Source organism: Vigna unguiculata, chromosome 1 (assembly GCF_004118075.2).
Source record: "Vigna unguiculata cultivar IT97K-499-35 chromosome 1, ASM411807v1, whole genome shotgun sequence".
NCBI classification, from domain to species: domain Eukaryota; kingdom Viridiplantae; phylum Streptophyta; class Magnoliopsida; order Fabales; family Fabaceae; genus Vigna; species Vigna unguiculata.
Window position 1 is genome coordinate 26,238,110 of NC_040279.1, and position 18,163 is coordinate 26,256,272.

General features: G+C 34.6%; 1 protein-coding gene across 1 annotated transcript; it reads left to right on the top strand.

Moving 5' to 3' along the window:
* The first annotated feature begins 7,018 nt into the window (after positions 1-7,018).
* LOC114190337 (uncharacterized mitochondrial protein AtMg00860-like) lies at positions 7,019-7,387 on the top strand. Its single transcript, XM_028079182.1, has one exon. It carries the CDS (start codon positions 7,019-7,021, stop codon positions 7,385-7,387), a length of 369 nt encoding a protein of 122 aa, XP_027934983.1.
* Positions 7,388-18,163: the final 10,776 nt, after the last annotated feature.

Sequence of the window (18,163 nt, forward strand, 5' to 3'; positions counted from 1 at the left end):
TCTTCTGTGTTAGGTATATTCCAATAGCCATTGTTTATTGTTCTTCTTATTATTTTATTTATCCGTTACTTTACCAGAAAGCTAGCAATTTATTTAAACTATCTGCGATTATTTCTAATTTTCTATTGCGTTGTGCATCTCAATCATAAAAGGTGTTGAAATTTAAAAATATTGAGGTGTTCAAATGGAAGTAGATTAGGTTACCTTCTCCTTCGATTCATTCGGCTTAATTTTAGGTGGAGCAATAAATTAGAAAAAAAAACACTTTTCACTTTCCATTGAACGGTTCTGATTTGATTGTTCGCATGTGGTTCGTTAAACGTCACTATTTGTTGGCTAAGGGTTAAAAAATAGTACTTTAAATTGCAACTTTTATCATGTTGGAAGCAAAATAAAAGGAAAAAAATTAAAAGACCAAAAAAGTTTTCATGGAAGATCCAAGGAAAAAAGTCCATCAGTATTGTACCAACACCTTTTACATAGGTTATTTTAAATTAATTGCAAAATTATTGTGGCCATTATAATTGTGGAAAACACCTTTTACATATGTTATTTCAAATTAATTGTAAAATTATTGTGGCTATTATACATGTGGAAAGGGGAGGGACGGTTACATTACAACATCCATTATCATCATATATAATATACTATATTATCTTTCTTGGTATGTGGAAAGAGAAGACTTTACTTTGCTTATGTAAAATGACACATTTTTGCATTCATTTTTTATTATAATAATCAATTTAAAAATTGACGTGATTTTTTAATTTAATTTATTTTAGGTGTTTCTTCTTTATCTATTTATTTATTGCCGTTAGAAATAACAATTTTTATTTTTATTTATTTAGATGGATAGATCTATTAAAGATATTAAAGTGATACCGATTCTAAAATATCTAAAACTATTTTTGCTAAAATTTACCCATAAACACTTAAACAGTCTCAAGTTTTAAATGGAATTATATATAAAGGAAATATTTGCTTAAGACTTCGTTTATTTAAATTGATATTTCATCAAAATCCGCATTTGAAAAGAAAATTCTTTTAGATCAATAATTTATAACTTTATTTTTTTAAAAAATTACATAAAGTTATTTGATTTTATATTTTATAACATTTTGTTTTATATATATAAATAGATATAGAGAGAAATAAAATATATGAATAAAATAAAATAACAAGTCATCTGCAATATATATCTTATATTTCTTATATTTTTATAATCTCTACAAAATTTTAACACTTGGAATATTTTATATTGTAATATATGACCTATAATATTTCATATTATAATATAATTTTTAAAAGGGTTAAATATGTTTTTGGTCCCTCAAGTTTCAGCGAAATTTGAAATTAGTCCCTCATCAAAACTTTTGACCAATTTAGTCCTTCATCTTTCAAAATGTGTGAATTTAGTCCTTTTACCCAAATTTTGTTAAGTTTATCTGACGTTTCGAGCGCATTTCATGATAGTATTTAAGTTAACATTGAAGCAAAAATGTGTCAAACAGTATAAATAATTTAAATACTATCATGAAATGCGCTTGAAATGTCATATAAACTTAACAAAATTTGGTTAAAAGGACTAAATTCACGGATTTTGGAAGATGAAGGACTAAATTGGTCAAAAGTTTTGATGAGGGACTAAACCCAAATTTCGCTCAAACTTGAGGGACCAAAAACATATTTAACCCTTCTTAAAATTTCACAAGTCTACATCTCAATTAAGTTTCTCAAGATCAAAATGTGAACTTAAACGAATGTTTAAATGTTTAATCTACTAATGAAAATATATGTTGGCCCTTGTATGCTATTTTTTTAATTTAAAAATTAAATATAAATAATTTTTTAAATTTTATTATATATTTTGTAAATAATTTTTTTTATTGAAAATATTTATTTTAGTTTTAAAATAATTAATTTTAAATAAATAAATAATTAAATATAATCAAAAAAATTATTTAAAAGATAAAAATGTGTAAATTCACATACCATTTAGTCTTCATATATCATTTCCTCTTCATATAAAAAGTTAAAAAATATATTATTGGAAAACAATGTATAAATCTTTTGATTGAAATTCACATCAAAAGAGAATTCAGTAAGCTGAATATATTTTTGAAATTGATCCACAACATAAGTACTATGTATATAAATTTATCCTAATAGTGCATAATACACTCTAATTTAGATCGAAAAAAAAAATTGTTTGTTGATCAAGAATCACTTCGAATTGATTTGATTCACAAAAATAGAGTAAATGAGTATTAAACCAAAATCCTTGAAAAATAAAGAAGAGATACCAACCTTGTGAATTTTTTCTAAGTTGAACAAAACAATAAGAGCAAGTATTAGACAAAAATTGGAGGACATAAAAAAGGAAAGAAAAAAAATAAAGAAGAGGTAACTTACTTCTTTTTCCCTCATTAATGGTAGGGGCTTTCTTTTTTCTTTTCGACCCTTGATGGTGCACCATCAAGCATTCGATTGGTAACAAGCTTTGGAACTGCAAAAAGATTTAACAAAAATGGTTAGTAAGATATCGAAAATAAAAGAACATCGATCGCATTAACCGATCAGGTGAAAAGACTTGGAAAGGTTAAGGCAACGAAAGTATGATAATTTCGAAAGAGTGACATCTTTATTGAATGATGGTTTAAGGCCACACATTTCTCAAATTCTAGAACATGCATGAAGTACTTTAACTATATATATACATTTGTTTAGAGCATTTTAGTTTCCATGTTTCTATTTTTATGTTCATTTTCTTCATTTATTTGTTTTTGTATTTCAGCTTTCTCTTTTCTATTGCAAATTCAATCCTAATGCAAGAATACATTAATAATTATGTGAGAACCCCTCTCTGCCACCACTTCACAAAAACAAAACCCACTATCTCTCCCTAATACCCTCTCCTTCCCTTACTCTTTCTTTGGTTTCTCTCTACCAAATTCACCCAAAGATTTACTGCAGTAGGTCTAACCCTCTTCCCTGTTGCAGAATTTAGGGCTGATGCAAGATCAAAACCACTTCCCCAAGCTGAGTCTTCCTTTCCTACGTGTAAGTCAACTTGTATCCCCCCTCATATTCTGATTTTTGAATTCTAAGTAATTCCAGCATTTTGGGTTGTGGTAGAATCTGTTCTCACCAATTGCAATTGTAATTCAGTGCCTTAGGTTGGGAGGTTGAGGTATTCTATTTGGTTGAAGAGTCATTTCTTGTGGAAATTCCAAAGGTAAGGGGGGTTAACGAATTTTTACTCAAATTATTTAGAATTTGTCTTGATAAGTCTGAATTGCATGTTTAATTATTAAATTGATGATTGAATTGCGTGATCACTATGGGTTGACGATCTTGTGATGAATCTGGACACTTGCATGTAAGAACAGGCTTGAAAACTGGTATTTTCGCCTGGGCGAGTGGCTCTCGCCTGAGCGAAACTATCAGAGAAATCACCCCTGTTCCTGCGCGAAGTCTCGCCTAGGCGAGCTGGAGTCGCTTAAGCGAGAGTTGTCCTCGTCTAAGCGAACCAGCCTAGCCTGAGCGAGAGTTCGCTCAGGTTTTTAATTTCGCCACTGTTAGAGTCTCGCCTAGGCGAGATTGACTCGCCTGAGCGAGACGGCCTCTCGCCTAGGCTGGATTTTCTAGCTTGGGCGAGGGCCACTGCAGTGGATGGCTTGGAGTCCTGTTTTATGAGTGAAATGATATGAAGTATTGTAATTATGTGCAGTTACTCTCCAATATGCTTGAAATGTTGTTATGAACATAGTGAGAATTGAATAGTTGATGATTGTGAATGATGAGAAGTTGTGTTTGTAATGGAGTTTCAAGGGAAATTCATAAGAGCTTGTTAGTGTGTGTAAGGACATGAGGAATCCGTATTGGATAGCATCCTGAAATTCCAATAATCATTCATGCTCATGTAGAGTAGAATGGATTATGTCGTGAGGAGTAGCAAGAGGTCCTAGTCTTTAGACTCGATAGAGCCTTAGACGCGAAGGGGACTTACCCTTTGAGAGGTTGGGTGATAACCCCTTGTGTCCAAACTCTACAGAGTTTGGGAACCTTCACAGGTGCAAGCCACCAAGAGCTCCAATGTCGCTTACACAATTCGGATATCGAGTCTAGAATTTTATGTATAATTGCAATATGTTTGTGATTGATATTTTCAATATGAATTGTACGCTTTTCTCTCATATCTCAGTTTGCTCACCCTTATCATTTATGTCTGTTTTCCTTATGTTTTCTCCTTGCTATGATCATCTGCTGTTGGTGTGAGCAGGGCCGAGTCCAGATGATGATGCCCCTCTCTCTAGCAGGAGCTGAGTGATTGATTTGTTGTTCCGTGATAGTTCTCGCGGATTAGATACCTTGTAGTTTTGGGATGTTTTAGTTTATGTTTGAATACCTATGTTCTTCACCAGGAATTCATAGGATATGTTTTGGATGACTGTATCAGCTGTATATTCTATATTGCTGCTCTCTTTACTATCTGTTGTGCTTAATCATAATATAATATCTTATTTGATAGCGTGAAAAACTATTAAATGGGATGTTACATTTTTTGTATCAGAGCAATAGTTCCTTGGGGTCTGTAGGTGTGATCTTGCTTAGTTTCTGTTGTGTGTTTCTCGAAGCGTTTTGGGTATAGTTGTAGTATCTGCTAGCTAACTTGTTGGTTTATCTCTTTGTGTGGTCAGAGTTATGGCGCCCAGACCTCCCCCTCCTCCTATTCCAAACCCGGACAACTCTCACTTAGTGGGAACCATCGAGGCAATGATAGCAGCCATGCAGCAGCAGAATACTAATATGGTGAATCAGCATAACTTGGCCTTGCAGCAGATGGAGTCTGCAAGGTTAGCAGCAGAGGCGACTCAGCAGAGGCATTTGGAAGCCCTGCATCAGATGGGAGAGAATCGTTCCGCAGCTGGACCTTGCCAAGCTCCACCACCACGAGTACAAGAGTGGAGTTTGGAGGACTTTCTTCAACACCTTCCATCCCGCTTCGATGGCAAGACTAGCCTTGATGAAGCAGATCAGTGGATGAGAGACATGGAGCGGATTTACGATGCCAAGAGGTGTCCTACAGAGAATAGACTGGCATATTCAGAGTATCTGCTTGCTGGAGAGGCCGTCCACTAGTGGTCGAGTATGAAGATGATGCTAGAGGACAGTAGGGAGATTGTCACCTGGGAGTTGTTTAAGAAAAAAGTTTTATGCTGAGTACTTCCCAAACAGTGTGAGGTACGCCAAGGAGATTGAGTTCTTGCAGCTGATGCAAGGGAAGATGTCAGTGTCTGAATATGCAGAAAAATTTAAGCACTTGGGAAGATTTCATACCTTGAGGATGGCAGAAGATTGACAGTGTAGGAAATTTGAGAATGGGTTGAGGGGTGACCTCAAACTCATGGTAGCCCCTCTCTCTATTCAGGAATTCCCTGCTTTAGTGGAGAAGGCAAGGGTAATGGAGAAGTTGAAAGCTGAAGTTGAGGCTCAGCAACGATCCCAGCAGAAGGTGGGAGGACCATTTGGGTCCGTGAGCAGACGGGATGATAGGAGGAGGCCATACTCTAGGCCTCACCCCTAGGAGCCTAGGAGATTTTCGCATCAGCCACAACAGTCTTAGTCTTCTAGGCCGCAGTGTTATCATTGTAGAGGACCCCACATGAAGAATGCTTGCCCTCAACTGGTGGGCAAGAGGACTTGTCACAGGTGTGGTCAGGAGGGTCACTTTATCCGAGAGTGCCCCACCAGTAGGAGTGCAGTTCTTAGGCCTCCGGCATAGTCTCAGTCACAGCAGGCAAAGGGAGGTGCAAGGCCTCAAGCAACTGGTCGAGTGTACGCCGTGACGGGTACAGAGGTAGTCAGATCAGGTAACCTCATCATCAGATCTTGTGTGATTGCTGGTAGGGGTTTGCGTGTTTTATATGATTCGGGAGCGACACATTCATTTGTGTCGGAGTCAGTAGTGGTAGAGTTGGGTCTTCCGATGAGGGAACTTCAGTATGACCTAGTAGTGTCCACGCCTGCTTCTGGGATGGTCAAGACCTCAACTTTGTGTGCTAGGCGTTTGATCGAGGTTGAGGGACGCAAGTACAGGGTAAACCTTATCTGTTTACCCCTGGAAGGGCTGGATGTAATCTTGGGAATGGATTGGCTATCTGCTAATCGCATTCTCATTGATTGCAATGAGAAGAAAGTGTTATTCCCTAGCTCAGAGGAGAGAGATGTACTGATGTCCTCACAACAGGTAGATCAAGCCATCAAAGAGGGATCTCAGTGTTTTCTGATTTTGATCCAACTATCCGTTGAGAGTGGGGATGGACATCATGAGACGCCAGTGGTGAGGGAGTTTTCAGATGTTTTCCCTGAGGATGTGCCTGGCTTACCCCCTTCTAGGGAGGTAGAGTTCTCCATTGATTTGGTGCCTTGAGCAGGACCAGTATCAATGGCACCTTACAGAATGGCTCCTGCTGAGTTGGTAGAGTTAAAACAACAAATTGAAGAGTTGCTTGAGAAACAGTTTATCAGACCAAGCGTGTCACCCTAGGGAGCGCCGGTGTTGTTGGTTAAGAAGAAGGATGGCAGCTCCAGGCTTTGCGTGGATTATAGGCAACTTAACAAGTTAACCATCAAGAACAAATATCCTCTGCCTCAGATAGATGACTTGATGGATCAGTTGCACGGTGCTGCGGTGTTTTCTAAGATCGACCTGAGATCGAGGTACCATCAGATTAGAGTTAAGTTTGATGATGTACAGAAGACCGCTTTTAGATCCAGTTATGGACACTACGAGTACGTCGTGATGCCTTTCGGCGTGACTAACGTCCCTGCCTTATTCATGGACTATATGAACATAATCTTCAGGCCATTTCTAGACAAGTTTGTAGTGGTTTTCATCGACGACATCCTAATATACTCCCGAACTCGTGAAGATCATGCGAGACATCTAAGGACAGTTCAAAGCATCTTGACGGAGAAGTAGCTGTATGCAAAATTGTCCAAGTGCGAGTTTTGGATGACCACAATCCAATTCTTGGGGCATATAATCTCAGCTCAGGGCATATTTGTGGATCCATCTAAGGTGGAAGCTGTGTTGAGATGGGAGCGTCCGAAATCAGTGACTGAGATTAGGAGTTTTGTGGGGCTGGCAGGCTACTACAGGAGGTTCATTGAAGGATTCTCTAAGATCGTGGCCCCCTTAACCCAGCTGACTCGCAAGGATCAGCCTTTTGCTTGGATTGACCGTTGTGAGGTTAGTTTCCAAGAGTTGAAGCAGAAGCTGACTAGTGCGCCCGTGTTGGTGATTCCTGATACCAGTAGGCCTTTTGAGGTTTACTGCGATGCCTCACACCTGGGGTTAGGGTGCGTTCTGATGCAAGAATGAATAGTGGTTGCTTACGCCTCGAGACAGCTGAAGGGTCATGAAAAGAACTACCCCACACACGACTTAGAGCTAGCCGCCATGGTGTTTGCTCTAAAAATCTGGAGGCATTATCTGTATGGCGCACGGTTCCAAGTTTTTAGTGACCACAAGAGCCTGAAGTATCTATTTGATCAGAAAGAATTGAACATGAGGCAGAGGCGATGGATGGAGTTCTTAAAGGACTTTGACTTTGAGTTGTTGTACCATCCAAGGAAAGCAAATGTGGTGGCTGATGCCCTAAGCCGAAAAACAGTCCACGCATCCTTTATGATGGCTAGAGAGTTGGAATTGGTGGAACAGTTCAGGGACATGCAGTTGCATGTGACATTGGGAGAGAATGTCATTAGGTGCAATCATCTCACAATATCTAGTGATTTCCTAGTCCTGATAAAAGAGAGGCAGTTATCCGATCCTAAGCTACGGAGAACAATGGAGTTGCTTGGCACTGAGAAAGCCAAGGACTTTATGCTAGGAAGTGATGGGGTGTTGAGGTTCAGAGGCAGAGTCTGCATACCAGAAGACCTGGAAGTGAAGGGTATGATCCTTGAAGAGGGGCACAAGAGTCGCTTTAGCATGCACCCAAGCATGACTAAAATGTACCATGATCTAAAAGAATCCTTCTGGTGGTCGGGAATGAAGTCAGATATTGCTCAGTATGTGTCATCCTGCTTGACGTGCCAAAAGGCTAAGGCAGAACATCAGTGACCTGGAGGGATGCTGCAACAGTTGGAGATCCCGGAGTGAAAATGGGATAGCATTGCTATAGACTTCGTGACCCATTTACCACGGACAGTGAAGAGTCATGATGCCATATGGGTTATGGTAGACCGCCTAACTAAGAGTGCTCACTTTCTAGTAGTGAATTTGAGGATGTCCATGACGAAGCTGGCACAGTTGTATATCAGTGAGATCGTGAGATTACATGGAGTGTCGTCGAGCATAGTCTCTGATAGGGATCCACGATTCACCTCCCGATTCTGGCAGACTTTACAAAGTGCCTTGGGCAGCAGGCTGACTATGAGCTCAGCTTATCACCCCTAGACGGATGGCCAATCAGAGCGGACCATTCAGTCTCTTGAGGATCTCTTGTGGACATGCATACTTGATCATCTAGGTGCTTGGGATGAGGTCCTGCCCTTGGTAGAGTTCACTTATAATAACAGTTTTCATGCAAGTATTGACATGGCACCCTATGAGGCCCTCTATGGCAGGAGATGCAGGACTCCGTTATGCTGGTACCAAGATGGAGAGTCAGTGGTAGTGGGACCAGAGTTGCTGAGGCAAACTACCGAGAAGATTAAGTTAATAAAAGAAAGGATGAAAACATCCCAAAGTAGACAAAAATCCTATGCGGATCAGAGGAGAAGACCGTTAGAGTTTGCAGTCGGAGACCATGTATTCTTGAGGATTACCCCGACCACTGGTGTGGGAAGGGCTATTCGCTCGAGAAAGCTATCCCCCAAATTCATTGGTCCATATCAGATTCTGCGGAGGATTGGACTAGTTGCTTATGAAATCGCCTTACCTCCTCAATTGGCCAACCTCCACTCGGTGTTTCACGTCTCCCAGCTTCGGAAGTATGTGTCTGATCCCTCTCATGTACTGGTAGCAGAGGATTTGCAGATCAAGAGTGATCTTTCAGTAGAGGTTCAGCCTGTTGGTCTAGGGGATAGCCGGACAAGACAACACAGGGGAAAAACCATCACCCTAGTTCAGGTCATCTGGGACAAGAAAACGAGTCATTCCACTTGGGAACTTAAAAAGGACGTGAAGGAATCATATCCACATCTATTCTCTGGTAAGTCTCAATTTTCGGGTCGAAACTTTTTGTTGATGGCGAGAATGTGAGAACCCCTCTCTGCCACCGCTTCACAAAAACAAAACCCACTATCTCTCCCTAATACCCTCTCCTTCCCTTACTCTTTCTTTGGCTTCTCTCTACCAAATTCACCCAAAGATTTACTGCAGTAGGTCTAACCCTCTTCCCTGTTGCAGAATTTAGGGTTGAAGCAAGATCAGAACCACTTCCCCAAGCTGAGTCTTCCTTTCCTACGTGTAAGTCAACTTGTATCCCTCCTCATATTCTGATTTTCGAATTCTAAGTAATTCCAGCATTTTGGGTTGTGGTAGAATCTGTTCTCACCAATTGCAATTGTAATTCAGTGCCTTAGGTTGGGAGGTTGAGGTATTCTCTTTGGTTGAAGAGTCATTTCTTGTGGAAATTCCAAATGTAAGGGGGGTTAACGAATTTTTACTCAAATTATTTAGAATTTGTCTTGATAAGTCTGAATTGCATGTTTAATTATTAAATTGATGATTGAATTGCGTGATCACTATGGGTTGATGATCTTGTGATGAATCTGGACTCTTGCATGTAAGAACAGGCTTGAAAACTGGTATTTTCGCCTGGGCGAGTGGCTCTCGCCTGAGTGAAACTATCAGAGAAATCACCCCTGTTCCTGCGCGAAGTCTCGCCTAGGCGAGCTGGAGTCGCTTAAGCGAGAGTTGTCCTCGTCTAAGCGAACCAGCCTAGCCTGAGCGAGAGTTCGCTCAGGTTTTTAATTTCGCCACTGTTAGAGTCTCGCCTAGGCGAGATTGACTCGCCTGAGCGAGACGGCCTCTCGCCTAGGCTGGATTTTCTAGCTTGGGCGAGGGCCACTGCAGTGGATGGCTTGGAGTCCTGTTTTAATGAGTGAAATGATATGAAGTATTGTAATTATGTGCAGTTACTCTCATATATGCTTGAAATGTTGTTATGAACATAGTGAGAATTGAATAGTTGATGATTGTGAATGATGAGAAGTTGTGTTTGTAATGGAGTTTCAAGGGAAATTCATAAGAGCTTGTTAGTGTGTGTAAGGACATGAGGAATCCGTATTGGATGGCATCCTGAAATTCCAATAATCATTCATGCTCATGTAGAGTAGAATGGATTATGTCGTGAAGAGTAGCATGAGGTCCTAGTCTTTAGACTCGATAGAGCCTTAGACGCGAAGGGGATTTACCCTGTGAGAGGTTGGGTGATAACCCATTGTGTCCAAACTCTGCAGAGTTTGGGAACCTTCACAGGTGCAAGCCACCAAGAGCTCCAATGTCGCTTACACAATCCGGATATCGGGTCTAGAATTTTATGTATAATTGCAATATGTTTATGATTGATATTTTCAATATGAATTGTACGCTTTTCTCTCAAATCTCAGTTTGCTCACCCTTATCGTTTATGTCTGTTTTCCTTATGTTTTCTCCTTGCTATGATCACCTGCTGTTGGTGTGAGCAGGGCCGAGTCCAGATGATGATGCCCCTCTCTCTAGCAAGAGCTGAGTGATTGATTTGCTGTTCCGTGATAGTTCTCGTGGATTAGATACCTTGTAGTTTTGGGATGTTTTAGTTTATGTTTGAATACATATGTTCTTTACAAGGAATTCATAGAATATGTTTTGGATGACTGTATCAGATGTATATTCTATATTGTTGCTCTCTTTACTATCTAGTGTGCTTAATCATAATATAATGTTTTATTTGATAACGTGAAAAACTATTAAATGAAATGTTACAAATTAAACCCAAAATTAAACTAAAAATTGTAAAAACAATTAGACGGTAGAGAAATATATTTTCAGAATTTGGAAAATTTATCAAACAAAAATGTTTATCTTCAATTGCATATTCTGAAATAAGTATTTAGTAAAGGAACATCTTATATCTCTCGACAAAAGTCAAGTATATTTAATATTGAGTTAGCTGTTTAAACTTCATTTAGCTATACATGAAAATAATTCAAAAGATTTAAAAAAAAAAAAAAAGACTATTCTTCCTGAGAAGATGACAAATATGATTAATAGATTATCAGGTATAATAATTATGATTTTTTTTTCAAGTCTATTTTAAAGATACACCATTTTGTTCAAGTTTATGTATGTTGTATTAAATATAAGTTAGTCACATTAATATATTATTATATACATATAAATATTAATGTAATTATAAATTCTACTTAAAATGTGCATTCCGAGAATGTCTATATTTCTAAAAGATAATCATAAAAAAGGTTATTATGTATTCAATTATATATTTACTTTTCTAGAGTATGTTTACCGATAATTTATGGATCAAATTAGTTCATATAAGACATGTTAAAGTGAGTCAATCTAATTATACAGATTAACTTATAATGAGTTGAATTAAAAATTAAGTGAGTCCAATCCGGCTTATTTTATAGTGAGCCAAAAATTTTGCAACCGAATTCAACTTATCACGGGTTGGTAAATTAAGTGGATTGACTCACCAACCCACATAAAAAAATTATTTATTTATTTATTTTTAAGTATTCAAATATTTTAATAAATTTTTAAACAATTCATGAAATGACAATCATAGTAAGATCAAGAACCAATATCTTTATCATGTTCACCACTAATTATGAATTGTTTCTAATAAAGTGTTCATGTAGTCTAAGAAAATATGACTAGTATTATATATTTTGTGTCATGTTATTCAACAAAATATAAATGAAAAAATTACACATTTTTATTATATTAATTTAAAAAAAATTATAAAATGATTGTTTAAATAATTTACTATAAAATTAAAATATCAACGTATATAACTTTTAACAATCAAATTAATTAAGGATACAAATATTATTAACCAAAATGAAATTAAGAAAAGAATTGTAAGAAAATATTAAATCCACTCAATTTTATTTAACCCAATTTAACTTAAACCCATAATAAATAAACCATATTGACTCACATATTTAAATCTATAAATCCATTTTAATATCTCTGGTTCACATATTAAATTGGCTACCACATTCAATTTCGTCCATCCGCTATTTGTTATGGAATCTCAATGCAACCTTATCTGTCAGAACCTTTCATTAGATAGAAGGCGTTTCCTTCGAAGGAATTTGTAAAAATAATAAAATATTTAATCTTTACTTTTAAATACGAAGTCGATGTCTAAAATTTTTCTATATTTTAAATATTTTGTAACATTTAACAATGACAAAATCGTACTATACTCGTCACGTGTCTTCACTGACCCATTTTATACCACATACTCAAAAGTCGGCAAACACGACAACAAAGCCATTAATGCCGTGCGTCGAGTTGACAAAATACGCTGCAGAAGGCTCAGCAGACCCCACTGCCGATGGACAAGACTTATGCTTCAGATCACATGCATGTTACACAACTTCCAACCAATAAAAAAGGAAATTGCAGTACCAAACGGGCTTCAAAAATGCACAAATGCAAGCCCACGGCCCAGAATCAAACAAACAACATAGAAAATCTAAAAGGTGATAGAAATCATTCATTTTATCTACTAGTGATACACAGAAGTTGTCTTGTTTATAACGTCTCTGATGGCTCTTTCTCGCTTCATGCAAGAGCAAAACTAAGATTGTTACCTACAATGGCGGAACATTATACGGACAAGGAGGCCGGCTCCTAAAATTTTTGGAATTTTTTTAATATATATTTATATCTTTTTTAAATTATAATTGCATATTATTTATATTAAGTTTATATTATAAAAAATAATAATAAAAAGTAAAATAAAAAATTTTATGGAAACATTAATTTATAAAAAAATTAGAATTTTTTTATTATAAGATCTTTCCAAAGTTATTGTGAAAGTGTGTGAGAAGAAAAAAAAATACAAAAAGATAAATTGAAAAACAGATGTTGAAGAACATATATATTAAAATTGAAATATATATTTTTTGCATGATCTCTTACATATCAAGGTATCTTATAATGATTTATATATGTTAAATTTATGATTCTTCTTAGGATGTTTATTTCAAATTAGTATAAACTCTAATTATGATTTTAGGAATTCTTTTATGAAATTGATATCAACCTTAATTATAATTTTTTCCAAATTAGTATAATTCTTAATTATGAAATTTAGGGATTTTGTGTTTTTCTGTCTATGGTAAATTTTTTAAAGTTTTGAATTTATACAGGGTTGCTTATGTTTTGTAATGTGATAATTGTGAATATAAATTATGTGTTTTGTTATGTTTTGTAATGTGATAATTGTGAATATAAATTTTATCTTTATTTTTTTTTAAATAGGTGAGAAGTGATAAATTTATGGTTTAATTATGCATTTGGTCCCCATTTTGGAGTCAAAATCTCAAAATGGTACCCAAATTTTTAAAAGTTTCAAAATGGTCCCCTTTTTTGTTGAAACGTCTCATGTTTCCCTTCCCGTTAAGTCAAGGTTGACGCCGTTAGAGGGAGTGCCACATGTCAGTTCCTCGATTTTTGATTTTTTTTATTAATTTTTTTTTTTTTGATTTTTTTTTGATTTTTTATTTTTTTAAAAAAAATCAAAAAATTGCCACGTGTCAAGCTGTCATTGTGCCACGTGGCAATGACAGTGACACGTGTCAGTATTACGCCACATGTCATTTTGTTAGTCTCAATTTGGTCCCTTTATTTTAATTTGTCTCAATTTAGTCCTAATTTTTGTAAAAATTAGTAATTTTGTCCCCCTTCAAATTGAAACAAAATTTAATTTTATATAAATATTATACAAATATTTTTATTAAATTTGATATTTGTATTCAAATTGATATTTTTATTATATATTTTTAACATAGCTAAGTTTAGTTAAAATTATGTTTCATATTCAACTTTACTTAAAATTGTTTTAAAATTTTAAATTTATATGTGTTTTATTGTAACATGAACTAGGTAATTTATGATTTTTTTTCTATTAACATTATTTTCTATTAACAATTTTTAAACCATTTTAAATAAAGTTCAATGTAAAATATTAATTAAATGAACTTAATTTGGTTAAAAATATTTACTTGAAATATCAATTTTGATGGAAATATTTGTGTACATTTATACAAAAATTAAATTTGATTTCAATTTGGAGAGGGACAAAATTTAAAAAATCGAGGAACTGACACGTGGCACTCCCTCTAACGGCGTCAACGTTGACTTAACGGCAAGGGCAAACGTGAGACGTTTCAACAAAAAAGGGGACCATTTTGATACTTTTAAAAATTTGGGTACCATTTTGAGATTTTGACTCAAAAATGGGGACCAAAGACATAATTAAACCTAAATTTATATAGAAAGATTATAATAAAGAGTAAAATAATGGATTCCTTTTCTGAAGGATGAAGGTTTGTGATAAAAATGAAAAAAAAAATGTATTCATGTTAACTAAACTTGAAAAATTTCACTAGAATCAAGAATTCAAGACAACGAAAAATAAATTTCTAAAATTACATATAATGAATTTAAAAATTCATTAGAACGCGATCTGAAAAAAATGTCCTCAAATTTGATAATATTCATCCAATCAAATTGATGAAGTACCGAGAATTGATATAAAATTGGTATTCATAATTTAATATCGTGATATAATAACGAATAATAATTATATTTTTTAAAATATACTATTATGGGACTTGTTTTAAACATACAAAATAAAAAAAATAATAACTTTTTTTTAAACTAAAAAAAATTATATATAAAAAATCTAATTTATAATCCTTAAATTTTTTATCAAGTTACCGCTGCATACCTACTTATCATCTTTTTTATTATTTTCATTATATTGTCATCCGCAAAGTTCTTCCTCTGCTTTGCCCTTGCAAAGTTGCTGGAAAGAAAAAAAAACATCTTCAGAAAAATATGAATAGGAGGAATTATCATCGGTGAAGAGGGTGTGGAAAGAGATGAAGATGACGTGGATAGTGGCAGAGCAGCAGCCTTTGATCTCAATGTTATAAGCCAAACATTTGTTTGGGAACTTGCCTCTCGTCTTCACTGTCATCACACGCTTCGCCATTGGTATTCTGCTACGTTCTTACTCTCACTTTCATTTTCCTACTACCATACATTTTCAAAGCGATTCCTTTTCTAGAGTTTTTTTTTTTTTTTTCACTTTAGCACAGTTTATCATAAATATTACACAAATAGTATAATGTACATTAAATTTACTAATTTAACATGATTTTGTTTTAAATTCAGAATTCGATTTTCGAAAAATTGAATTCTAAACCGAATTCTAAATTACGTTTATGATCTGGTTAGTCTGAAAACAGGTCCGAATTCGATTATCGAAAAATCGAATTCAGAGTTGGATTTTTATTTTTTTTATTAATTTTTCACATTTTTTAAATGGAGGGAAAGAAAAAGTTAAAAAATTTATTTTTATCTTTTTAATTTGGGTATTTTATAAGAAAAGTTTAACAAAGAAATGTAAGAAATATAATAAATTAATTTAATAATGATTAATGTAATAATTTATAATACTATAATTTATGTAATTTTTTAAAATAAATAAATAATCTTATTATTTAATATTGTATAAATAAATTATTAAAAATTAAATTAAGTAATTGATTGAAAATTTATTAAATAATATTATTTTAAAAATGAAGGAAAAAATTATTAACTTGATTTATTAAAAAGTAGTAGAATTAAAAAAATAATAAATATATTCAATAAAATTTAAATATAAATAAAATAAAAGTTATATATACAAATATAATTAAAGAAATAAAAAAATTATAAATATATGAAAGAAGTAAAAAATAATAAAAAACACTAAAATTAAACAAAATAAAAAACTATAAAATTTAGTAAATAATGACAGTAAAAATTATGAAATTAAAAATTAAACGTTAAGAAATAAATAGTGTTTTATTATTACAAAAAAATAGTTTTTTATATTCATATTTATTTTTTATTATTAAAAAATTAATATTATTTGTGTTTGATTTAGATTAAAATATAAAAAGTGTAAGATGGATATAATGGAAACTAACAATAAAAGATATATGATTTAATACAGCTAAAATTTATTCATTCAATATAATTATCGAAGATAAATTTAGTGGTGAGATATTGATTCTTTTAAGTTCAGCATTGTTAGGACAATTATTTTTTGTGTGTCATGCTGTTCTACAATACGAACATTTTTATTGTTGTTGTTTTTTCTTGATGTTCATCTCAGATTTTATTCCAGTTGATTTTGGCCGATCCCTTTCACTTTTCTTTGTGGTTGGATGAGGTCAAACCTGTAACTCTTGGTATGGTGGTCAATATTCTTCACGCCTTAATTTGTCAAACAAATGGTCGTATACTTTTATCATGATATCCAACCTATAATAGGGACTGATGTACATGTTGAAGTCGTGATGTGCATGTTTACAAATTGCTAAGATATGAGAACATGATAGACATATTTTTTTTGAAACTTTTCACAATCACACCACCGTTCATCTAGTCTAACAAAAAATTTCCTAGAGGACGTACTTCTCTCGAGTTTACCATCTCCTCCACTCAAAATCTTGTTGTATTTCTATCAAATTCAACCACCCTATGGGTGTTTGATTTTGAGTCCGCATCTTGTAGGACCCTCGTGGCATATTTAAAGTAGACATGACCAGCACTTTCCATTGCAGTTATTTGGTTCCCGTTTTTGTTGAAGTAGATGTTGCATCAGGTGTACGTGGCCAACACTATGGAAGAGATAGGTAAATTCCTTGTCTTCTTTAGGACAAAGTTGATTGCTTCTCCCAGATTTGTTGTTAAGTGATCCCATCTTCTGCCTTGATCATACGCAAGGGTTCATTGCTCTCTTGGAATATGGTCAATCCATGTTATTGCTTATAGATTGTTTTTCCTAATTATGTTGTAGTAATAGTTGCATCATGGCTCAGTCATTACATATGCGTCAAATTTAATTAAAAAAATTACTTAGTAACAATGAGGATGAATAATGAAGATCATATAATAGGTAATAAAAATATATTCATGTAAGAACTTTCCCATGTTGACGAAGTCCTCTTTCAGGGTTGAATTCTAAAATCTTTTATGTGAAATTTTGTGCAATGTGTCGAATACAATACACATGCAAGTAGTTTCCTTAAGTCCAGCCACTTGTGGGCTTGTTGAATGTTGCACTGATAGAGTTGTGGCGGTTTGACATTAATCACAAATTTTCTTGAGTCGTAACATGCCTCCAAAGGTTTTTAAAGAAAAGAAAAACAAGTTTCACTGTTTCACCCTCTACTATAACAAAAGCAATGGAGAATTATTTTGTTTCTCTCATCTTGTGCTACAACCACTAGAAGGGTGCCTGTATATCTTTTGTATAGGAAGGTTCCGTCCATTTGCATTATTAATTTGCAGTATGCACATCCATTAAAGTAGGGTTTGAAGGTCTAAAAAATTCTTCCAAAGTGTTGCTAGTTTTGTAGGACCACGTCCCCATTTGTAATTGTATGTGTTTTGAGTTTGTATACAAACTCATAAAGATGAGTTTGCATGGCTTGTAGGAGGCACAACAATTTGTTGAAGGATTGTTCTCAATTCTCGTAGACATCTTCAATTGCCTGTTGTTTAGCCAACCAAGCCTTTATGTAGGATGTTGTACCCCATAGAGGTTTGGATGGAAGAAATGATAGTTGCAATTGGTGTGGACGGGTCAGACTTCACCATTTGACGAACATGTTGGAAAATGAATCGTGACCTCAGGTTCTTGTGGTTATGTGTAATAAGTTGTGTGGCACATGTGTGCACACCTTCAATTTTTCTTATTTCCCAAACTTTGTCTATTGTACGTAATATTGCTTGACACTTTCTAGGACATAGTTGTTGGACGCATTGCACCCTCAACCTTGTTGTGTTTTAGTGTGTGGTTCTGTATGTGCAATGTTTTGTTATGTAATATTTGTTTAGAGCATCTACCAC

What these genes read in the sequence shown, in the direction of transcription:
- LOC114190337 (XM_028079182.1), top strand. Translation starts at nt 7,019, where the DNA reads ATGACCACAATCCAATTCTTGGGGCATATAATCTCAGCTCAGGGCATA.